This window comes from Aphelocoma coerulescens, chromosome 17 (assembly GCF_041296385.1).
Source record: "Aphelocoma coerulescens isolate FSJ_1873_10779 chromosome 17, UR_Acoe_1.0, whole genome shotgun sequence".
Taxonomy (NCBI): Eukaryota; Metazoa; Chordata; class Aves; order Passeriformes; family Corvidae; genus Aphelocoma; species Aphelocoma coerulescens.
The window spans coordinates 3,029,509-3,054,424 of record NC_091030.1 but is presented as its reverse complement, the minus strand read 5'-3'; the positions used below and the strand labels follow the sequence as shown (position 1 = coordinate 3,054,424).

The window sequence follows — 24,916 nt, the reverse complement described above, 5'->3', positions numbered from 1 at the left end:
AGACAGCATTTAACTAATTGGCCAGTGATGGCAATGCTTCACTGAGACTGGATTCATGCCTTATGTAAATCCATCCTACTATAAGTCCTTTTGACTTGGGTTTATGGTATTTCTCTGACCACTTTTCTCTGCTAGCCAGAGGAAGGCTGTGAGTGAGCAGAATGTATTCAGTGGTGGAAGAACAGAATGCCAAGAGGATTTTTAGCAAAGGATCTGCCCGGGTGTAGGTGTGAGTAGATCATGCTTGGAAGGCAGTAAATGCAAACTCCTTCATGGAAGCAGCCAGCAAACCCCAGCACGTAAACATGCCCGAGCCCTGAGCTCAGGCAGAGCCCTGGGAAGTGTGTGAGCGTGTGCCTGTGTGAGCGTGCAGGAGCAGAGGTGTGAGTGTGGCAGTGAGGGCTTGGACACTGCACACACGTGAGGCAGCCAAGAGAATGTGAGGAACCAGCGTGTGTGTGTGTGTAAGAGATAAAAACACAAGCTGGAATTCCATCCTCTCCTTCCTCCCCATGTTTCTAATAACCTCCCATCCCTATCCATCATCGCCACATTCCTACACTCAAGGAGGCATAAATTAACTACTTTTGCAGTTCATGTCCAACTCTGTAGCCGCAGGCAGCAGACCCAACAGTTACCAGGTCAAAATAGCTTTCAGTTATTGCCTTGGACTAGGCTGACTCCCCCCTGCTTCGTTATCAGCCCAGACTATCTGACCCAGCACAATCCACGAGCACTGCTTACACTCCTCAAGGTTATGTGGGTCCCCTGATAGAGGACATTATGTCTGTCACATGGGCTCGTGCCAAAGAGAGCCAAAGAGCCCAGCCTTTCCAGCACTGCCAAACTCGCATTTCAAAGACGTGAGTGCAGTCTTGGAAAGGGATCAAAGCCTTTCCAACTGTCATTAGAATATTTCCTTTATGCATCTCTCTGTGAGTGCCAGCAACATATTTCATAAAATTCATTGGCTCGAGATGGTACCTCCAATATAAACCTGAATGGGGGAACTGTCAGGGCAAGTCTATGTGGAAAACAAAACAAAACCCAAAGCACAACAAAACACGTGTAATTCCTGTAATGGAAAAAACATACGATGCTGTGAGCGTGCCTTGCTGGAGAAAGACTAATGAGCCTATTAGTGCATCATAAAAGGTCTCCTTTGCTGGAATCTGTTTTAGACATAGAAATTCTATGGGCTGTTTAAGGCCATTTGGGACACCAAATCATATCAGGCAATGCTCACATTCCCACCCAGATCTTTTCATCGACTTATTTGTTCAATGCACAGTTTTTGTTTGCTTTTTGCCTCCGCTGCAGTGTAAAGAGCCCTCTGAAACTGCTCTGTGCAGCAGCTCAGCCTCATCCAGTGAGCCCCAGCCCTCAGTCAGGGATATGGATCCCGTGCAATGCTCCAGTTTCAGTCTAATGGAGTTTTTAGCTCACACAGCAGTGTCTCTCGGTGGCCCTACCCATCACACAGCCCATCCCATCAGTCACCCAGCCATTATCCCCGTGCCTGACCCATCTGTCAAACCCGTTTCCTGTCCATTTGGGCTGTGACTCGTCCCCAGGGATGAGGTGAAGCCCTTGGCCACCAGCCCCACCTGCCTGTGGGAGCCACTGTGACGAGCTCCCTTTGCTGGACGTCAGCTCCACATCCAAACCCAGCCACAAACCTCTGTTCTGAACCACAGACACATTTGGCAATTGCTCTTAAACTCAGCTGATATCAGGTTTAATCATATTAAATCTGATTTTGGTGACTAGGGTTGAGCAGTTTTGTTGGGGGTTGGCAACTTTTCCTCCTTTTTTTGTGCCAGGTCAGAGAGGGGCTTCCCCAGGTTTCCCTGATGGGGCTGGGCTGCAGCCTCTTGCACTCCAGGTTGTTTTTGCAAGGAACACAGAGTCTTCCAGCCCTTATTGTTAGAAAATGTTTCCTACTGTTTGCTCCCAGTTATTCTCTATTTGACTTTGTTTTGGTTTTGGTTTTTTCCTTCAAAGACAAGTGTCGCTTTACAGCAAGAAAACAAACAGGGTACTCAGGGGATTATTTGCAAGACCCTACCCAAACACAGAGTAAGAACCTTGCTATCTGCTCACTATGGAGTATGGTCTGCAACTGCCTGGTGAGTTTGTTAGGAACAGAAGGCACTGCATTTCATCCTTAAAAGAAACCCAACCGACAACAACAAAAACCAACAGCACCTCCTGAATTGGGAAGTCAGCCTCAAAATATCTCCATTTTGTGTGCTATCCTTTACCTACTGGCTTCAGCACACGGCAGGACAGAGTAAATCTGCTGGAATCACAGGGACCCAGTGAATCACTTCTTCCCAAGACTCCTTGTATCCGCTCTCAGAACTGTCAGCCCAGCCTAAACCACGGTGCATGGTTTAAACAAAGAGAAAGCTTTTTTTTTTGGACAGCCCTGGAAGGGTCTCCATCAGCCTGTGATAGATCCAGGTGTGATTCCCAACACGGTGTGGCTGACAGGTCTCGGTGGTGTTCCCTGTGTCCCTCCAGGTCTCATCCTGGCCCCAGGATTCAGTGGAGCAGCAATGAGCACAGCAGTCAGTGTGTGGACAGGCACCCACCAAGTGTCTGTCCTGGTTGTCCAACCCACACAGAGAGCCCAAGGTTTCAGGGTGCAGTGTCCACCGAGAGATTCTCAATATCTGCAGTGAAAGTGAACAGCAAGAATGGTTTTGAGATAAAGGATGTTCTTCCTGAAGATAATGGCAAGAGCCACGACTGCAACAGCACTGAAAGCTGACCTTGAAATGGGGCCATTTGGCAGATGTGCACAGCTGTAATTTATCTTTTCCCCTTGTGATTTCTCAGTCCTGGGTGGTTAGACAGCTAACTCTGCTTTTGGAGAGGCAGTGTTGATGCCAGTGTGAGAGCTGCCTTTTGCCCTCTGTTGTACAGTCACAGAAAAATGAGTCTGGAAGGGATGTCCAGAGACCACAGCTGCCAGCCCTTCACCCCAGAGCTGGGGCATCTCTCTGTGTCACCAAGCAAATTTTTATTTAGCTCACTTAAAACCACACATGACAGGGACTCTGTCACTGTCCCAGTAACCCGCAGCCCTTGTTTCAATTCCTTTATGGTCACAAAGTTTTTTTCTAAAGGTCTACCTGAATCTTTTCTGCTCTATTAGATGACTGTTTGTGCCATTCCCCACTGACAGGGAGTTTCGATTCCCTTCTGCTTTGCCAAACCTGTTACTTGTTTGAGAGCCTATTATATCTCCTGTACACCATTTCATTTTTAGGCTAAAACCACCTTGTTTCCTCAGCCTTTCTCACTGCTTTTAAGACCTCTGCTTGTTTCTGATGCTCTTATCTACACTCTCCACATTTCTCCCAAAGGCAGGTCATCAAAAAGGGACACAGCCCTCAAGCTGAGAGTTTATCAGTGCCGTGTAACTGCTACGTTTGTCCTGTCTGTCACCTCCAACCTGACGCAAAGACACAGTAGAGATTTCAGACCTGCAAATATTTCTAACTCCTTTTTTTTTTTTTAAAGCCTGAAGTGCTACAGGTCTATAAAAAAACCTGCATAAAAAAAGACAATCTACAAACCCTCTTTAGCAATGGATGTGCAATAAAATTTGTGTCTGACCTGATGTTAAAGATTTGCCTTTGCTGGCAAATTCAATTTTGTTCCTCATTTCAGACGGATTGCCATAAATCATGTGCAGCAGGAAGCGTGCCTCATCTACACTGAATTTAGTGTTAATTTAAGACACTGGCGTAAGTGTAGTAAAAGTCATGATAATTTATTGATAAAGGTATAAATCTTTCAGTGATTGGGACAGAGCCTGAAACAGAGCAGAACCAGAATATTACAAGTGAGAGGCTTCAGGTCCCGGTTTAGATCCAGATCACTGCCTGTGTTCACACTGAAATCCAAGTGTGGAACTGTAATTCCAGCCACATCCAACCCAGGCAGCCGCTAGGTCATGTCCACAGGCATAAATTGCAAGCAGTGTCAGCACATGCAGGCTTGGCAGCTCTGAAAGAATTTCGGTTTATCAAATGTCTTCTACAGGCCCCAAATCTGATCTCCCGTTGCAAGAGAGGAGAGATGTTTTGGCAAAAAAATATAATAACGATAAGGATCCAAGAAAAGCCACTTAGGATAATTGTTCAAATATAAATCCAGCTCCTTGGATAGGTTTGTAGCCCCTGCTGAACTCTGTGTTGCTCTCTGTGACACTGTTAATGCCTTCAGGTGAGCCTGTTAAAGCTGGACCAGGGGTTTTTACATCACTACAGGTTTTACAGTTAAGACCAACCCCTAAGCAGAAAATAATGCAAAATAAAAGCCCACGTGGCTATAAAGCTCTGGGTGTTCATTGATCCCAGGTTTCCCTTTTCCAAACTGAATTCATTCTACCATTAGGATAGTGACTCAGGCTTTACTCACCCAATTAAAAAAATAAGTAAAAAACATTATAGAAAGAAAAGAAGAACTTTACTGTACAAAATATGGGAATTCTTTGGGTCTGGGTTTTCTTTATCCTGCAACAGAGACTGAGAGCACCTCCTTGCTTGAAAGTAGAGAATTTTTACAATTGTCAAGTTACCAATTTCATTGCATTTGCTTTGAAACCCAGGCTTTCCAGCAGGACAGCCCTAGAAATACACAAATTTCTACTGTAACAATAAATCTATAGGACTGAGAGGAAAAACCACCCTATACATATAGGAAATTATTTGCTATTAACTTTTAAAATCAGTATTATCATCTTAGAACCCTAAGGGCGCTTCCCCGCTCAGTCCTCTCTGACCTTCTCATGAAAGACTTGCAATAAATGATACAACTTTATTTCATGCAATCAGTTAACTCCTGGATGCTGTAAATGCAGTATCTACTTAACAGGCTGAACCACAGCAACAGGTTGGAATAAATGTGATGCCTGGACTACTCCAGACTTTGTGCTGTGTCCTCTCTTGGTTTGTTCTTGGTTTGCACTCTGAGCCAACCTCTGCTCTCACTGGGTTGCACACAAATATCAGCACTGACTGTGATGTATTTGCTCCAGTGTAAATCTAGAGTTAGAGCAAAATTTGATTCTCAAAGTGCAGTTTCAGGTTCAAATCCAAAATCTCAAAGGAAACCTCAGTTGAAACGACCAATTTTTGCCCAATTTCTGGCCAAGGCAACTTGCTTTTTAAAGGAGGGAGGCGGGTTTCCTCAGATCTCCGCACGGATTCTCTCAAAGGTTTGTAAATCCTTGCCAAATCCTTCACAAACCTGGGCTCAGATTCAGAAGTACAGTGAAAACAGATTTTTTTTCTCTTTTTTTTTTTCCCCCGGCACTTTTTCTGCTGGTTCTGGCCAGGATAAGAAAGAGCAGAGGCTCGGGGAAAAAGATGATGCAAAATTTTTCAAATGTCAAACATGTTCTGTCTGAGCTCTGGGCAAAAATTTGGGGTGGCTGTTCATGTACACAACATTATTTGCTCCTTCTCTCTCTTTATCCTTCCAGGCTTTACTACCCAGTTCTTGGAGCCCACCTTTAGATAACCTTTACGTAGGTTTAGAAAGAGGTGCAGTGCTACAGACCATAAATATCTGATCACTGAGCCCTCTGCTTTTGCAGGGTCTACGTCCAAGAGTGGAGCAACTTTGGAGTTCCCTCGAGCAGCAAGAACTGAAAAGCCCCATTTCCTTGCATGACCATAAAAAATTATTAAGCTACACAGAACTCCATAATATACTACAGAAAATAACCAAGTGCACAGAACTAGGAAAAGATATGCTGGCTGGATAGCTTGCAGGGAGAAAAAAAAAAAAAAAGAAAACAAAGGGAAAGCCTTGGCAGAGAGAATTGTGATCTTACTGTGCAGTTAACTTCTGAGACAGTGAGTAGGATTAAAGGACGGAACATTTCATTTAAAACAGCAAAGCATTATGAAGCATATATGCACATTTCACAGGCCTTTGAAATCAGCAACACTGGCAGGTTTATTTGTTTTGATTGTCTCTTTTTCTTTCTTTTACTGCTTCGGGATTTTTTTCCTCTTCTTTTCAAGACTAGAGCCAAATGACCCATGAGAAATGTACTGTAATTTGCCTCTTATCTATCCCTCATCTCCATCTGATATTCCCTCTGCCCTGGTTACCCTGATGTTTTTCCAGACTCTCCAGCCTGAACCACTGTAACAAGGAGAAAAGTCAAACCATAAAGAGAGAAGTGGCATAAGGATATTTTCAGGAACCTGTTCTGTTAAAACCGATTTCCTTTGCCACTTCATGGAAACCTCTTCTGGCTGCAGCCAACCTCATTCATGTACACAGAAGAATTTAAACCCGTAGAGGAAGGTGTATAAATTTTATTTTAACTATCAGTTGTACTGCTTGGCACTTGCCCACTGCTTCCCCTCTGGGCCTCAGAAAGCTTCCTAAACATGGAGAGAGAAATTCCATTCTGGTCAAAGCCCTGACACCAGCCCTGCACTGATCCAAACCCTGTTCACCCGCTGAAGTGATGCTGAAGCAGGACAAAACCCCTTGCACTGGGCCTCCCCTCAAGAAATTTTACTGTGAGTGAAGAAGTCATGAAATAGGCGAACAGAATATTTTTCCTTGTCTTCTGAATGGGAAAACTGACAGCAAGGATTAGCTCCTCTATCCCTTGAGCCTGCATTCTCTGATAATACGGATCATCTTTCTTTTAAATAAGTGGTGTCTTGTGTTGCAGATCCTTGAAGTTTTCTGCTGGTGGCCACTAATCATATTTTACAAGCCTTCACTCATATTTTACAATCCTTGGCTTGTATTTTACAATCTCCAAAAAAGTCCTGAAGGCCTGGTGCTCCACAGATGGAACATCAGTGCTCCCTACAAAAAGCTGGTCCTTCCTGAATCCCTCCATTTCACCGTTCCTGAAGACAAGGAAGTACATTAACTTCATAAACAGATATTCTGGTGGAACCAGGCTCTGCTTTCAATGAGGGAGCAGCCACTGTTCTAATATTTGGCATTTACCAATCTCTCATCCCAAAGCTTTCAAGAACAACTGGCAGATACAGGCACAGCAACACTGCAAAACAGCTCTAGTAAGGGACGTTTTGGTTTCAGTCACCAGGGCAAACCTGATTTTTTAATGAAAACACCAGAGATCAGGAATGCAGCCTGTGATAACCCCCTTGAACAGGGGCAAGAGTTAGAGCCTCTGTAAGTTAGAGATCAAGAGGAAAATTGTGATTTAAGATGGAATTTTCTTTAATTATGAGACTAACTCAGAGCAACTACTATATTAAATTTTTCTAAAAATTTCTAATACTAACACTCAACTCCAGCCTTTCTTCCTCATCTCCATCCTGGGTCAGGTTTGCGGTCACTTTTGCAGCCTGCCCAAACATCTGCCTGGCTGGTGGGACCTGTGGGAGTCACAGTTGGAGTGTCTTTGGTTTGGCACTTCTGGAACACTGGCAAACACTTTGTGTCCCCCCTGTAGAGTCCAGGAAAGCATGGGATTGCCCCATGGACACAGCCCTGTCCTAGGCTCCAGCTCCCTGGGCCCTCTGCCCTTGCTGTAGCAGCCTTTTGTGGGTGGGATGGGTCAGGATCCTGGGTGGGCTCAGTGGGTCTCCTGTGTGGGAATATTTGGGATTTTTAGGAAGCAGCACACAGGACAGGGTGGGGAGCACTGTGGGGTGCTCGCAGTGCAGTTACTGCTCCTGCAGAAGGGGACATGTGGCACTGTCCCTGCCAGTGCTGCTGGCACTTTAAGGGGCTGGTCCTTCTTCAGCATCTTCCCTAATGAACACACAGCAAAAAGTGCAGGGTGGAAAAAGAACAAGATCAAATTCTTCACTGCTTTCATCTCACTTTTTGACACTAATCCTCCCTGCACATAAACCCCGTGCCACAAAGGGAGATATACGTTTAGATTGGAATGAAGAGCGACTTGGAATCAGGCCGACATCAACAAAAAAAAATAAAATAAAATCACATAAAATCACAGAGGACCTAGCATGTTTATTGCAGATCCTTCTGGAGTTGATGGGCCAAAATAACCACTCCAAATATGCAGCTTGCAAAACATCCCTTTTGCTTTGGAGATGCCGCTTCTTTTCTGTTTTTGTTTTTACAACTCATGGACTTTCAAATCTCCTTTCTTAACCTCCTGGAGGGGTTGTGCATGAAGCTGGTCCTGTTGCAGTGGGAAGATCATCAATGGTTAGGATAATCCCAGTCTTCCTCTTTTCTGAGAAAGAAATGAAAATCGGATTCAAATGAGACAGGTCAAAATTTCCTCTTTTTCCATCTTATGCAGAAAAGTGTAGGAGACACCCAAGCGAGATCACAAAGAGCACAGTCAGGTGATGGAGACTTCAGTTCAAGGAAACCAACTGTCCTGGCAACAGAAGCCTCACATTTTCAAAGTTCATGAGATTCTTTTTCTCCCTGCCACAACAAAGGAATGCTATTTCTCTCTATTTGGTTTCTAGGGAGTTTTTTCAGGGAATATTGATGGATCATAACAATAAATCTTTATCTTCAGCTGTGAAGCCTTGAACACACTTTTTAAGGAAATGAAATTGTATAGTCAGATGCAAAGGACTACTAAATATTATGAGGGTTAACAAAAGCTGGTTACTCTTGTTCTTTCCCAGCCATGATGAGAGTACGAGGAAATAGAAAATGTCAGTTGCTGAAATAGAAATTTTACATAAGAACATTTAGCTTTGAAGTTCCCAGAATTCACAGTCAATTGCCAGGTGATCTGGCAGAAACAACAACACACCTGCAGTGAAAATAGTTCAAAGTTGCAAAAAGAAAATATTGTGGACAGTGTATTTCCTAAAGCCAACTATTTTTTTTTAAATTTCTACTCTTGCTCTCTAGGAAAACAGAAAGAAATGAATAAAAGAGCAGGAGAGAGATGTAGTAGATCATACCTTTGTCAAGGAGCCTGTTGGGAAGCAAAATGTGCCAACAGTGTCTGTAACAGACACCACAGACATAATGAACTCCTTGACATCGAATTCCTGCCCCTCATTTCTCTCTGCTGAGCCCAAGACAATCTTTCCTGCAGGAAAGATGGAAATGTGCCTTTTCCAAACACTCAAGAACTTTCAGAATTCCTGGTTTTTAAACCTGTGCAGGGCCTGCAGCTCCTGCACAGATCCCCGTTGTACATTTGTGCTTCCCGGAGTGGACAGTTCCTGAACTGGAGGATGTAGCCAGCAGAAAATCAGCAGTGGGCAGCAGACACAGCCAGTGCCCAGGTTATGAGCTGGATGGAAGGACGTCTGGATTTCCTCACATATGGATCTGCTAACGTGTGTACCAGAAAACAGGCACTATCAGCCCAAAACATGAGGCTGATTGTAAGCGTTCCCTGGGGGACACATTTCCCAAGACCCTACTAAATTGGACTGGCAGCTTATGAAACGCACAGCTCTGATCCAGCATGTAACTGTAAACTATAGGAAATCATACCCATATATTTGGCCTTCAGACACGAGTGCAGAAATTGCCTGTTTTGGCACCACAAGCCTGTGGATCCACTTGAATCAAACCCAGACCTCTCGCAGAGGGCTGTGAGAATGCAAAGATCTGTTCCCCATTGTCAAATGATAGCACAGGAGGGGGAAAACTCTAATTTTCCTTTATGGCAAATTTCTTGACCAACTTTTGCCCTGAGCATGACTGCTATGGACAGGCCATGCAGTTTAATTTCCCCATAAATTTGTACTCTCTGTCACTGTATTTACTCATCTCAACCACGCATCAGCTTTTGCTCTGGTTTGCTCCTGTAATTTATTGGTGATGTGTCACAAACCACTTATACAGCACTTAAGATCTCGATGGCTACAAAACCAACTCTGCAAAGGATCCAGCAAAAACTGCAGGTTGTCATTTTTGTCCCATACACAGATCCTGCATTGCACAAACCCATACTTATAAAAGCCTTTGTTAGCATGAGATATCTTGCAGCTCCCTGTCAAAGGCAGAGAGGGATGAATTCCCTCACTTCCACAACTCTGTGCCAGCTCAATCACTTTGGAAAAGCTGACATCCTGCCTTATTCAGTTGTTGGGGAAGAGAAGGCATCCTGGAAGCACTCTTGGACTATCTCCTCATGATGGTTTTATAGATCAAAAACTGGAAATGCTTCAGGTATTGTTCCCAGGAGGATATAAAAAGAACTTCATGTCTGATCAAGATGAGAATAGTTAAAGGTTTGAGCTGGAATTAAGACAAAATCAGAGTCAATTAAGTTGGAAAAGACCTCTGAGATCATCAAGTCCAACCTATGACCCAACGCCACCTTGCCAACTACACCATGGCCCTAAATTCCACCTCCAGTCTTTCCTTAAACACCTCCAGGCGTGGTGACTCCACCACCTCCCTGGGCAGCTCATTCCAGTGTCTAATCACCCTTTATAAATAGGACATTTTATAGCGCAAACACGAGAATAAATCTACCCCCAGAAGTAAATCTGTCAGGAGAATTCTGAGTGTATGAGGAGGGAGCCAGGAACTTCCAGCCCTTTTCTGAATCAAATTGGATGCAGGGAGAGAAATCAAAAAGCACAGATTTCTCCAGGCAAACTGGGAGAAACACTCTGATGTGTCTGACGGAAGCATTTTACTCTGTGTTTGGAAGTTTATCATGACCGATCAATTCTGGAGGAATTAGTGAGTGTGCTCTGGGTTTTGGCACTGACACAGTCGTGGTAAAAATGCTGGAGGCAAAAGGGAAGTGATTTTCATAATGCTGTGAAGTGTTGCCATCAATCCTTACCCAGAACATTTCTCCTGCTTACTCCAGTGCAGTGCTGTTCTGTAGGAGCTTTCCTCTGAGCTATCGCCCTTCGTCTCAGGAAGGCTCCAAATCTCATTTGTGCTCTGGAAGGGGAGATCCAAGCCAAAGACCAAGGTCTTTGGGACTTCAATCTTTCTGTGGACTTCAAAGAGCTTGGGATATGCAGCTTTGTCCAGGCAGAAAGCATAACATCCATTTGGAACAACATTATGCACTTAAAAATAGGAAATGTTGAATGATTCTTAAGGAACACAGCGTGATGGGGAAGCCTGATGCAAGCTGTGAATGAATTTAGATTCCTGTTTTCAGGCTCTAAACTTGGTGCTCTAAATCCTAGTGGAAGGATCTACCTTATCCCAGCAATTATAAAGACTTTAAGATTTAATTCTCTCAATCATGTCTGTACCTGCAGTGAACAGATGGCAGGAACCGTTCCCTAAGGAACTGAGCAACAACTACAAATAGCCAATGCTCATCCTCAGCTCTCAGTGCAGCAGCAGTGACACCTCACATTTTGGGAGGAATCAGCATGAAGGCAAAATAAAACCCCTTAACCAGAAATGCCAAGCCCAAACATATTCGGGTGTTTTGAATAATATAAGTTTATGCAATTATGACTATTTCTCAGGCATGCCTGTGTTTGCCTCCAAATCCATTTTCTGGGATTGAGGACAGGAATAGAGCATCATCAAGCTTGTGAAAAGCAGGAGATCACAGAAAAATGTTGTTTTGTAATTGTTCTCAGCCAGTTGTGCACACCTAAGCAGTTCAGATAATTTGGAAATATTTCCATTCTCTCTCACACTCACGTGAACCAAACTAAGCTCTGCCTTTTCTGATGTCTGCCCACATTCTCTAAATGAGTGTAGCACATTTCTCTATTTACTTGAAATTTTTCACCAGTTAATCTCTCCCTGTCTCTTTTTCAATTAGAAAACCTGGATCAAGTAATTAAGGAAACACAAAGCAACTTAGAGCAACGCTTTTCAAAGTGTAAAGGGGATTTTGATACCCACACTCTCCCGACAGCCAGTGGATCTTTTCTTGGCCTGGGAATATAACTCCCCATCGTGCCTTTGGAAGGTGCACAAAAAATGTGCAGATGATTACAGTGATGAGTCTATTAATTGATATCATCTGGGTTTTATGACATTTAATCAATGTCTGAGTTCTGACTTGAAAAGCAACTTTAATTGCCTCACTCCTTTCTGCTCAATGCTCCCAAACTTGTCGTCTTCGATACACGAATATAATTTGTGAGTGACAAGGCCACCGGTCTCATTACATTGTATCATGGAAATTAGAAATGAGTCAATAAACAGAGAGGCAAACTCCTGATCAGCTCCTTCCATCCACACAAGGTGGAATTCTTCACATTTTAACCCTAATCCCACGACTGATCAAAATGAAATGTCTTCAGGGTCAGGAATGCCTCCACTTCCTTTTGGTATTTAATCACATCTCAGAAAAGATGGTATTTCATGTCTATGTGTCTTATCTTCATCCTTCGTACACTTTGTGCTGTTTAATGCTGAAGAAGTAATTCAGCAGCATGTTTCATGTGATGGGGCAGATCCTTAGTGGAGGAGAAATGCTGGCATGGCCCAAGTAATAGATTAAATCCCCTTCTTGGCATATTCATTTTTACTTCGTCTTCCAGCATAATTTCAACATGGAATTTTCCTGACATAAATCCCACAGGTTTCCCTCTTCCCCTCCACACCACGCTGTGTAGCTCTGTGTTTTGGTAAATCTCATCTATTAATAGTTGCCCTCTGTGGCTATAAAAAAATACCTCAGTAGTCAAAAGCCAGCCCTTGCTAGGGAGCAGCTGTGGATGCCTGAACACACACAGGACCCAGCATCACACAGCAAAGCCCTTTCTTGGCTCTGTGTCAGAGCAAACCGATTAAATATGGCCATGGAAAGCTAATGGAAAAGGAGCCCCTTCCCTGCAAGAGGGAGAGAGAGGCTGGCTCCAGCACTAGGCTGGAGAACATCAGGGTATTTCCATTTTCTCACTGACATTTTCTTTTTCCTTTTTTAACTCAGCAAACCCCCTCCCGTGTCTTCCTCTCTTCACCCTTCTGCCAAGTCCCAATAAAATACTGCACTTAAAGAAATAGGACAAAGACGTCATCGCAGCGAGTAGCAAAGGTCGCAGGGTAAATTTTAAGGTCTAGTTTACCTTTTTTTTGTTTGATTGATTTAACTGATTAAAGCATTTCTGCTCTTCCTGTGCTTTCAGCAGCATCCTGGGTAACTCAGGGGAAATTCAAACCAAGCAGCTGTGATCTGTATTACAAAGTCGAGGCTGGAAATACAACATAAGGATGTCGATGGGGCCATACTGGAGAGGGTGAAAGGAGAGGAATCTCCTCTCCTGGTGAAGTGACAAAGTGCTTTTATGTGCTGGAAAGAGAGATAGCTTAGCAAAGGATACAGGGAATTGCCCCTCCTCTGTGGTGCTGCAGGGCACCAGTCCCAGCGTGGAGTGGCCCGTGGGTGACAAAGGACCTGACTCCCTGTCACAGGAATCGTCCCTGGACTTCAACTTGAATTTTCATTTGCATGAACTAAAGTTCTTGAAAATCCTCAAGAACTGCTGAGTTTCAGGGTTACTCATGCAAAATGTACAATGCCACAGCCATCACGAGGATGAGTAGGGAAAGGAAGGGAAGGGGAGCCAGGCTGGGGCTCTCCACACTCCCAGCACACCTGGCCTGGGCAGAAGGAACTCACAAGCTCAATGCCACATAACTTCAGCACTTTTCCAATTTCCCTGTAGACATCTCGCTAGGATAAATTCTTCTTGCAAAGCTTATGGGAGTGATTTGAACCAAGAGATTCTTGAGCTGGGAGAGCTGACTGCCACAGCTTCTCGCTGAAGTCCTCAATTTATTGACACAACAAGGTTATTGCACGAGAAGCAAATTTATTCTGTATTATCTACTGGCAATGTAGCTCCAAAGATGCATTTTGAGACAGCAGAAAGAATTTTATTCTCCAAAGCCTTGTAACTCAAGCCTGCTGAAGCTGCCCTCACACAAATCGGTGATGACACATCTTTTCAACATCTAGGGCCAAAATTATTTTTAAAAGCATTGCAGGTAATTGCCACTGCTCTCATTCCAAACCACTGCTGTTTCCATTCTTTTACCATCACTGATGTAACCCAAGTGTCAACAGCAAACATGGGCTGCTTCTGCAGTGACTGAATTAATGGAAATAGTGCATTTCACAACAAGCAGCTCACCCCTATCAGTGGCCATGGCCAGACCTTTAACTGCAATTTAGAGGAGATGTTCTGTGTTTCCAAGGTTTCTTATATACTACTCAAACATCTGGGTACCTTCTAAAATAATTGGTCTGCAGGGTGTGGATTTTATTGATCTTTTTCGCTGGGGTGGATTGGCCACAAGAGTCTTTAAAACAACGATAGAAAAAAAAATTGCTGAAGCTGGTTCTCCTGAAGAATTTCAGAAAGATCAAATTAGGCCAAACCCTCTAATTTTGGTTTCAGTGGGGTCCCTTTTTAGTAGGGGTCCTTCTAGTAGGGTCCCTCCTTTAAAAGAGAAAGGAAATTAAAAATGAAAAACAGCACTGGGGAAAAGTTAAGCGTGTACTTCAAACTCACACATGCCAGGAAATTTAGAGTTAAAGGTGAAACTCCACCCTAAAGAGTTCCATACTGGAGATATTTCAGTGAACAAACGTAACGTGTTCTGAAATACAAAGACCCTGTAGGGTGCACTAGGTATGGAGTTTCAGCCTTCACTCCAAATTTCCTGGCTTTTTGGAGGTTTATTAGAGTTTCATACCCCAAGCATTTAAGTACTCCAAGAAGTTTCCTCAGCGCAGCTCACCCTGATCCTTTTGGAAGCTGAGAGCGAGCTCTCTGATGGTGTAGCCATCCATCCATTATTAATGAACCTGAAAACAACTTCTTGCAAATTTATGGTAATTTGGAGTGCTGAAATTACATGCAAACTAGGTAGTTTCAGTTGAGTTACTCTGAGAAACTTCAAAATTGCAAATCTACTCCGAACCAAACAGAAGGACAGGATTTCATTGACCCCAGCAGAGCACGTGCTCCTAATCTTTCTCCACAGTATGTGGGTCCTGGAACTCTGCACCAGCCAGGGCTGGGATGGAGCAATCATGGAATTGCTTCTGACAGCAGTGGTTTGTATTCCCAGTCTAAACACTCTGCCGTGTTGTGGGGTAGGGATAGATCCATCCTACTTCTCAATGGATCTGGCTCTAAGGGAGGAAACATGACTGTGGCTATCAGCATCACACTTTTTTACAGCACAGCAGCTACGAACACGTTGCAAATATTGAAGTGGCTCCTGCATATCTCAGTAGCCCTGACAGGTCTGTTTGAGGCTCTGCGTCACTGCATCTCCCCAGAGCTCTACAGAAATTATGATCAGCATCTCTCTGTAGCCCCTCCATCCTTCTCAAATCAGCCACAAAGAAAGTTTTGGGAATATATGATGATTCCAGTGGGTATCTTGATGTGCATCTAATGGAGAAGACATCACATGTAGTGTGAAATTGATCACCAGTCACTCTGCACAAGTGTGTCTTAGTGGTGGGCAGCTACAAAAGTGATGGGACAGCTCCACACTGTCCTGATCCTGGGGTGTTTGGGGGATAATTAATTCAGTTAAGGGAAGATAAGCCAAGGCATCCACTCAGTTTCCCCATCCCCCAGCAAAACCAGCCCAACTGGAGTACTGTTTGCCCAATCCAGCAATCCATGAGAGAGGCAAAGTCAAATGCACCCTGTTCACGGGTGCTGTAAATGGAACATGGTGGAGGTGGCTGCTCTGTATTTCCCCAAGGGGCAGCTCTTGCTTGCAAGAATTGGACCTAAATCCCTGTCAGAAAAGAAGCCTGAGGGATAGGATGGGAATTGCAAATGTAAGTGTTGAAGCTGGTTAAGCTTGCCACAGAACTACACTGAGCATCTTTTTCAGTGTGAAAGCGGCATCCTCCTGAATTTACACAGGAGGTTCAGCCGCCGTTAATTAAAAACACAAAGGTCACCCCACAACAGCAGCTGAAGAGAGGTTGTACACAAATGGCTGTGGGAGAAAACCAGGGGGATTAATGCAAGGCCCTACAGCACTTGAAAAAGGCCTGTTGGACATGGTCAGACTGTGGGTCTGTGTGAGAGGGGTACAATCTTAATTGATCAGCAAAGAGAACAAACCAGCTCATATACATGGCCACATTGCAGACTGAGGGACAGGATGAGCTCCACCTCCTTTGCTTAACCAGAGGCTGGTAGGGTGTTGCTGGAAAGCATCCATGGGGAAGCTGGTCCTAGAGGAGGTGGTGCTGCCCAGCAGCAAGGGGCAAATTCAATCCCTGTCAAATCTGCAGACTCTGCACTTGCAAATCTTCCACGTGAGGTTTCAGAGACGAATGGGTCTGCATCAGCACTGGGGGCATAATAATACTTTAATCTGTTGTCTCCCACAAGGATCCTTAATGATCTCTGTTACTTTATGCCATAGATTTTATAGGCCCCCTTCATCCCAACCATCCTGCAGTTTGACCAGACAGTGATCTTTTTCCTTAATGGATAACATCCATGAAAGAAACCATGAGTTCTATGAGTCTTGGGGAAAAAATGTCTCTTAAAAAAAGCTGTTGGAAAAGTTGACTGTGGGTCAAGCTAAATCGAGCAAACTCCTACTGTTTCTAGGGTGTGCAATCGTATAGAAATAGTTTCTTTAGCACTGAAGTCCTGTCTGTATCAGAATTCAATACTAGACTTATAAATGTCAGTTGCTAGCATGGGAACAGATGCAACTCCTCCCCACTGATTAACATCCCTGACATCTGGAACAGAGGACAGAATAAACAGAGAGAACAGAGGATTTCCTGTTGGGACTCAGCTTTTGGGTGACAACTACCAAGATACAGCAGCTCTGTCCTCGACAGCGTTACTCTTCGCCTTCTAAACAGCCCTGGAGCTGCTAATTAAAGAACTGGACACTTAACACTGAATCCCTAGACAAAACCTCGTGTATTTGCTATATGTCTGTCTGATACCTGTGTGAATGCAGGAATCCTTGATGTCAAGAGCTGCACAATGGTCTCTTCGAGGCAGGGGATTAAGTTCTCAAGCTCCCGGAACTGAAGAGCTTTGATGAATTTCTTCTGTTCTTTTTAGTGTTTAGGATTAAGTGGAAATTAGTCCTTTATTGGGAATCAAGGAGTGTTTCTTACAACTCTAGGTCCTGGAAAAGGGCATTCAGTGTGCCTCCCTCCTCCAGAGTAAGCTGACCATATTTTTCATGTATGCCTCATGAAGAGATTTCCAGCAGAAGAGAAGGAAAAGAGGTTGATCTGATACTCCATGGAAGAGCCCTGAAGTGCAGCTCAGTCACCTGTCTGAGGCTGCCCCGGGCTATGCATTAGCCACCACCTCCTCCTCCTGATGCTACTGCTTTGGCTCACAAGCCACAGCCCAGTGTGCTCATACACAGCTCTCACACCCACTGCTGCTCAAAACCACTATGGAAATTCCTTCAAATGTGTCAGACATGTATTTTGAGTTTAATTTATGTATGCCTGGAATGTGCCAGTGCCCTTAACCCCGAGCGAGCCGATGTGACACGGTCTGAACAGAGCCGAACTGTGCAATACAAGTGCTGGAAAAGGACACACAAGAGGGTGGCATCAGCAGGGCACTGGGCTCCAGCCCTCAGAGGGGGTTGGAACGGGATGATCTTTAAGGTTCCTTCCAACCCAAATCGTTCTCTGACTCTATGACTATGGTTTGGCACCAACATGAGTTTGCTGCAAGAGGACCAGAGCTTGTACAGCTCATCCTGCCCCTCATTTAGGCAGAAATGAATGGCTGTGGCAGCCTTTGGGGCACACATGTGGATGTTGAGAAAGTCTATCACCAGGTCAGCTATTCTGGGGGGATTTCCAGCATGTATTTGGGAGGCCGTATGGATCGACGGAGTTTGAAGAGACTCCAGTACTTTTACTGCTTCAGGAATTTCATCAGGGTTTTCCTAAGAGGGCACTGAGGGAAATGCTTCCTTATCTGTCCATGAAATCCTGTGGTGAAGCCTGATGTGCAAGCCCAATATTACATAAGAGGAACATCTCAGTTGACCATAGGATGGTGCAAGAACTCACCACATCAAATGGCATTTACCGAGCATGATTTCCTATGATCCCTTGCTGCTTCTTTCAAGTTCTTTGAAAAGCAGCCATGGTAGGTGTCATGAGCTCAAAGTCTTCCCTGTTTTGTAACCAGCAATATAACAAATAATACAAAGAATGAGTCTTTCTGGCAAGAGTGTTTATTCTTGCTCCTTCCCTTTGTATTGGGCCAGCTTGTATGATCTTAGTATGTTCTAATTTCCCAGAATTGCAAAAAAGCAGAAAAATATTTGTAAACCTTCTGCTCGGACAAAATACTCTCATGAAATTAATAAAAAGAAGTGAGACAGATATTCTTGGATAAAGCCTGCTGTGTGGCTAATGATAACCAGTCCTCTGTTTTTTCCCTGCAGGCTATTAAAAAAGAGGAGAGATGATCTAGCTGGTACCACAATGTTTATGGTTTTTCTGCTGAGCAGCTCTGAGAGCAGAGTCCCCATTCTCAGTGCTGTCCCTCTGACAAACTCAAATGCACTTAAATCTCTGCCGCCTCACTATGGCATGGAACATCAGCTTTTTGGACTTAAATGTTTTTGGAGAGGTGCCACAAAGACAGGCAGGAAACAGAAGAGAAACCAACCAGCGGTGCTGCTGGGATCAGCTCTGAAGCCACTACAGTTGCACCACCACAGCGACTGAATGACACCATCAAAGTACCTGAGCCCTTTGTCCAAGGTGCCCAAAAGGATCACAAGAAAACTGTAACACAGATCAGAGGTGTCTTGGAATTGTTCCAGTGGTATCATTTAGTCACAAAGCACCCAAAGTGTTTTTTGTATCAAGGCTCAGAGCAACTCTGTCCCAGGATGGAGCTTCATGGACTGGGACTCACAATCAGCAGAAGGAAAGTGGCTGGGAACAGATACATCAGCCTTTGGGGATAAAGAGGCACTGCAGAGGGTTCCTGTTTACTACAGCATTAATCAAGAATTAGCACTTTTTGGTTGGTTCCAGAGGACAGAAGTATTTAACGAATAAGCTCTGCTTGGTGAACAGCTGGCTGCAACTGCTGACCCTGAGGGTGTGGAAGGAACAAAGTCCAGTACCAAGGAAGACTCTGAAAAGTCTTTACAAAAAAAGTTCAGGAAACTTTTTATTGGTACCATTTCATCTTTCTTTCTTCCCTCCCTTTCCTCACTGGATTGAAGGATCTTTTCCCTTTCTTCTGTTATTTTTGGACTGAATTTGGCAGATAAAATAACTGAAATGAGATGTGAGCTCTCCATGGCTGCAATGCCTTCACTGCTGTGGCACAAGGCCTGCACTAGAGGGGACTGAGGACTCTTGGGCAATAAAAGCAATGACAAGAGGGGCTGGGGATGCAAAATGGGCCCAGACAGTGCCAACCAGGTTTTGACATAGTCACTAATTGACATGGAAATCTCCCTCTCAGGGAATGATGCTGACAGCCATACCAAAGTCAAACACAGGGTTTGAATCTTCACCCTTGTAGTCAGTAAAGGCTTTGCTGCCAAAATCACTGCCCTAAAGCTCTGATTTGTTAACCTAAATACCCAAAGCAGTGTAAGTCAGGCTTACAAACTCCAGTGATAAGTCCACAGACCCAACTGCTCTATTTTGCCTTACTGAGTACAAACACCCATCATAGGGGTGAGTTTGAGCTCAGCCAAAGCACATCAGCCACCAAATAAAGGCTCCAGAGAGATGGAAATTCTCCTCCTGAGTTCTGTGGTTTCATTGCCAATGATCAATGCTGCATTACAATGTCTGTGTGAAGATAAATAAATTGAATCTATCTATTCCATAATAATAATAATAATAATAATAATAATAATAATAATAATAATAATAATAATAATAAATATTTGGAGCATCTCTGGATTTTCTGAGGCTCTAGGCTGTGGAAGAGGATCTTCAGGCCTCCCTCACTATTTCAGGTCAAGAGGAGGTTTTTCTCAAGTCAAAATGAACTTGTAGAAGATCTATGAGCTCAAGGCCATGAGATATAAATCCTCCAGACCAGCTCAGCCAGGAGATTGTCTCCAAAAGGAACATAAAACTGTGCATGAAGAGGAACTCCACGGTGCTAAGGTGACTTCAAATTTTGCAACTCAGTGTCTTGCTTGGGCTTGTGCAAGCACAGTCTGTGCAGCAAAAAGGCTTCATTTGAAATAGAAACATTTCTGTACCTCAGAATAACATTAAGACACAGCCTTAAGTCCGTGAACTATAATTTGCAAGGCTTTTCTTGTTTCATTTTGTATGGGCATTATGCTGGTCACAGAACAAGTGATAAAAGGGTACTATCAGATTAAAAATAATGTATTTTTTCCTAAAAATTGTAGTAGTTGCTATAACTAACACCTCGAGTTCTCAGAACTACAGTGTTAAAACAATCCAATTTGCATTATGCCTTTGATGATATTTGCTTAGTTGAGTTCCTCTCCACTTGAACAGTATTAAAAATTGGTATTTTTCCTTTCAATGTTTTCAAGCATTAATATTTAAAGTATTTTATCATTTGAGCTTTGTTCACTGGTAACTAACTGAAGTCAAACTGAGCTAGAAAGATTTTTTAAACAACCTCACTGAAGTAAAAAAAAATTGGCTTTTCTTTCCAACTTAATTATGTGTATTTAAAGCTCCAGTAGAGCTGATAATGTTGTTTAAAAACTTCTCTCTATTAAGGAAGCTATAAATATAGCCTGCATTGCTGCAATGGAAGGGACTCCTGAAGAACTCATACTTTCCTTCTTAACCTGAACTTTAGTGTTGGTTGTTCTGACCATTGAGAAGTTTCCCCTCTATGGCTCTGTGAATTCCTAAAAAAGCTGTAACATGGAATGCAGACAAGAGAATTTCAGCTTTAACCTTCATCTTTTCTTGTGCTTATATTTCACAACAAACACTTTATTACTTAAACTATGTTTAATTTGCCTGAATTTGAAGTAATTGTAGGTACATGGTACCCACCTGATGCAAGTTATCCAAGGACATCACTCCTCAAACTGCAGCCCGAGCAAGCCTTAGCTGAGGAGCTGAGAACTTTATAAGCTCACATCCACCCACAGAAAGTTGCCTCGCAATGAAGTGGCATTACCCTGTTTACATTTATTTGTGGAAAGGGGCACAGAAGAGTTTCGTTACCCACTCAGTGTGTGCCACAGGAACCTGGTAGCCACTTCCCTCCTCACAACCCCCAGACTCAGCTGCCCCTCCCCAGCAGTGCCTACAGAGAGCTGTACACAGCAGTGAGAGTATGGAATTACCTGCCTACCTTCAAAGAAGTGCTACAGAATTAAAGTCTACCTAAGAGTATTCATGTTCTGTTTCATGCCCGAGGGCCTTTTCCCTCTGCAAATACACATGAGCTTTCTCTGACATCCAATCCCCACTCCTCAGAGTCTGGAGTTAAAATAAACTGTGCGCTGTTACAATATGCTGCTCACAGCCAACAACTGATGGGTCTCTCAAAATTGGCTGCTTCAGTCCTTAGCACAGATTTTCTTTAGCCTGGCTGGAGAATACCAGTTCAGGGGTAAGACACTGCTCAGACCATTGCTGAGATTGCATTTGAAGAACTGCAATGTGAGCCAAATACTGAGAAAAAAATAAATTCATTAAACTCCAAAGCCCGTAATAGCAACAACCAAAGGGTTCAACAGCCAGCAGATCGATACCTAGACAGATATTCAGCAATATGATCATAAAAAGAAATTGCCTACCTGTAAGGAGAATATGGGTCAAAGCAGGTCTTGGTGACTTCTGTTATCTCTGGGTTGCAGCACTCCCCCCCATCGAAGTTGTACCTCTCGTAATTACAATCCATGTCACACACCCCGTTCTGCTTCTTCTTGTTGAAGAAGGTGTGACGGACGTGCCGGCAGTCCCCGCCGTCGTACCCCGTCAGGGTGTGGTTGCACTCGGGGTCACAGTTCTCGTCCCCAATCTTGCTGATGTCGCAGTTGGCCAGGATGAGCCGGTGGCGAAGGGAGGAGTTCTTCACCTCCAGCACCTCCAGCTCCCAGGTGATGTTGTAGCGGCTGAAAGCCTCGTTCAGGTGCTGATGCTGGAACTCGATCTGCTGCTGGCTGACGGTGGGGTTCTGATGTTTGTCGTCGTACAGATTCACCACGCGGTAGCGCACGGTTTTGTTGCGGCGGAACCTGGGCAGTTTGTTGTAGCTGGCAATGACGTCCGTGTTGTCACACACTGTCTGTCCGCAGAGAGGAGGGTCCAGGCTGGTGTCGAGCAAATAACCGTGGTGGTAGCTGGACTTGGTCTGAGGGCTGCTGCCATCCTTCATGGGAGACCAGGTGCTTTTCACATTCAGTAAACTGTCTTGAAGAACGAGCTGAGGTAGGGACGTGTCTTGCCTGTGAATCGCCTGCTCCATGTCCAGCAAGATCTCCTTTTGAGACCGGGCTGTCCTCCAGAGGCTGAAGTGCTCCACGTAACCCCGATAGTTCTGGTTCAGGGCGTTTCCTCCCAGCATGAGCACCTTGCACTTCAAGGTCAGCAGACTGAAGATGCTTCCCACTTGCTCTCCGCTTGTGGCCACCTGGGCACCGTTCACGTAGAGTCTCATGAGGCGCCCATCGTAGGTGGCAGCCAGGTGCACCCACTGGTTGGGGAGGTAGCTGCGATGTGCTGCAATGGTGGTGACTTTGCGAGCACGGTCTGTCTTCAGCGAGAAGAAATAGCGGGGGTCTCTGTTCCCCTGGTCACTGACGGTGTTAATCCCCAGGACCCAGCCTCGGTCACGGGAGGTGTAAGAACATTTGTCATACAGTCCTATGTGCCCCCAAAAGAGAAATATGAATAAATAAGGATGACAGAATGAAGGCATTAGTCTTTAAATTGTGTAAATATATCTCTCTAAATGTATATACACACACTCACCTACATCTGCTAGACAGTTAGTGCACAAAGAAGACTTTAAATCATCTAATGCACCATTGTGGGAGGTCGTGTCACGACTTCCTATTAAAGGTAAAGATTTGACAGTGGCGTGTACAAATGGGATTCCCCTTTCCTGACCAAAGCCCGGAACTTTTCTGCAAATTCCTATCAGCAAGATGTTGGACTGTGCATCTGGTTCTTCCCTTCCCTCAAGCCACTCCTCAGTGGTTGAAAACAAAAGCAGTCTTGAGAACCAATCCCTGTTGATGTCACTCATCCCTCATACCCCTGAACCCTGTATCTAATAAGGTCCAGAATGGAAATAAAGACAAAATCTAAATTCTGCACACTTTGAGAAACACTGAGCAGCTGCATCTTGATAAGCAGCATCATCTTGATAAGTTCAAGCACACAAATCTTACAGAGAGTGAACGGGACGTGTTCGGGCTGCTTTCAAAGTCATACCCAACAAAAACCAGCAAGCACATGGCATAGGCTGTTATAGACCACACTGGGAAAGGACAAGAAATACATGCAGATGGACATCCACAGAAAAAGGACATTCAGAAAGCTTCCTGCCTCCTCACAGGCACACTTCCTAACAACTCATTGCACCGTGGAATGATTTCTCTCCCAGCCAAAGTGTAGATCCATACTTGGAGCTCTCTCAACCAGCCCTCAGACAGCTCCAAGCAGTGGACAGAGCCCACTCCTCCCCACTTTGAGACACAAGGCTCGGTGAGTTAAAGACAGACATTTCCATCCTTCAGTTCTCAAAGGCCAAGGGCTGCAGGGACACCCCTCAACCAAAAACAAAATCATTGGAGCTTTCAGCACCAAATGGCCTTTCTACTATCAGCACATAGAAAACAATCCTTCCCCAGAGCCTCCACTTCCAAAAGCCTAAAGGAAAATCATAAATCTCTGACAGTTCAGTCCTCGTGAAAAGACTAAATATCCCCTTACCTCACCCCTGCACCCTCACCCTCCCCTCACTACAACCAAATAACATCTTCTGCTTCTGACTAAGTTGCTCAAGAGCCATCTGTTAACAATCACTCATTAACAGTGCAGTCTTGTCTAGTATCAACAGAGCAAAGGTTACAGGAGCATTCACTGTATTTTTCCTCCCCTCTCCCAGCATCCACCTTCCCCCCTTCTCCTCACACCCTGCCCCTCTCCACCTCCTCCCCCTGTAAAAAAAACTCTTCTGATGGGAAAGTTAAAAACATTTAAACGGGCCTTTTTTCTGCATGCTGGTATTTTGCTAGGGACTCTGAGCTCCCCCTTTTCCTGTTTCCTTTGGAAGAGAGATCCCAGGGTTCGGAAGGTAATGTGTTTATTCATCTGTAGGGCGCACTCAGTTCAAAACCTTTTCAAGACCAGCTTCTGGTTTATACTGCTACATCTGATCACGAGAAAGGAGAGGAGGAGAACCAGGCAAGGAAAAAACAAATGTGCTAAAAAAAATGACATTTGCTGGGATGGATATTTACCCGAGGAACTTGTGATATGAGAGCCAAAGCTACCAATAACCTTCTGGAGTCTGTTTTTGAAGTGTTTTTAAGTTTTTTTTTTCTTTATGGAATAAATACTTTTACAGAGCATTCATTTTCAGATGGATGAGAGCCTATAAGAGTCTGTATTTTTATGAATTTCAAATGAAGGTATTGTCCAACAATAGTGGGTGGATAATACTGCAATGAATAAGAAGGCAGCTGGCAAGACAAGTCCCTCTCCCAAATAAGTCATAAAAATCTCAGCTTATTGTAATGAGACCATTAGAGCTGATCAGGCATTTTGTAAGAGTTTTTGCCTGCCAAGAAATGCCAACATGGTGAGAGAAGAAAAAGTGATGCAGAAATGGGCTTGTCCCAGCGAATCCCTCTGAGACTCCACATGTCTTCAACATGGCCAGGGGAACCCCAGGGACTCCCTGGGCTGTTTTGACTGAGGCACAGAAGGACAACTCATCCCTGCCACAATCCCCACCATCTCTGGTCTCCTTTGCCATCCGGTGACCAAATCCTCCAGGTCTGTGGATCACAAAGCAACTGCACA

At 44.3% G+C, this 24,916-nt stretch overlaps 1 protein-coding gene across 1 annotated transcript in view; it reads right to left on the bottom strand.

The window, feature by feature from the left end:
* PAPPA (pappalysin 1) overlaps positions 1 to 24,916 on the bottom strand; it is a 182,085-nt gene that overhangs the window by 132,713 nt on the left and 24,456 nt on the right. The window contains exon 2 of the mRNA XM_069031458.1: positions 21,679 to 22,747. Within this exon, the coding sequence (XP_068887559.1) occupies positions 21,679 to 22,747 (1,069 nt within the window). The remainder of the gene's footprint in view (positions 1 to 21,678; positions 22,748 to 24,916) is intronic.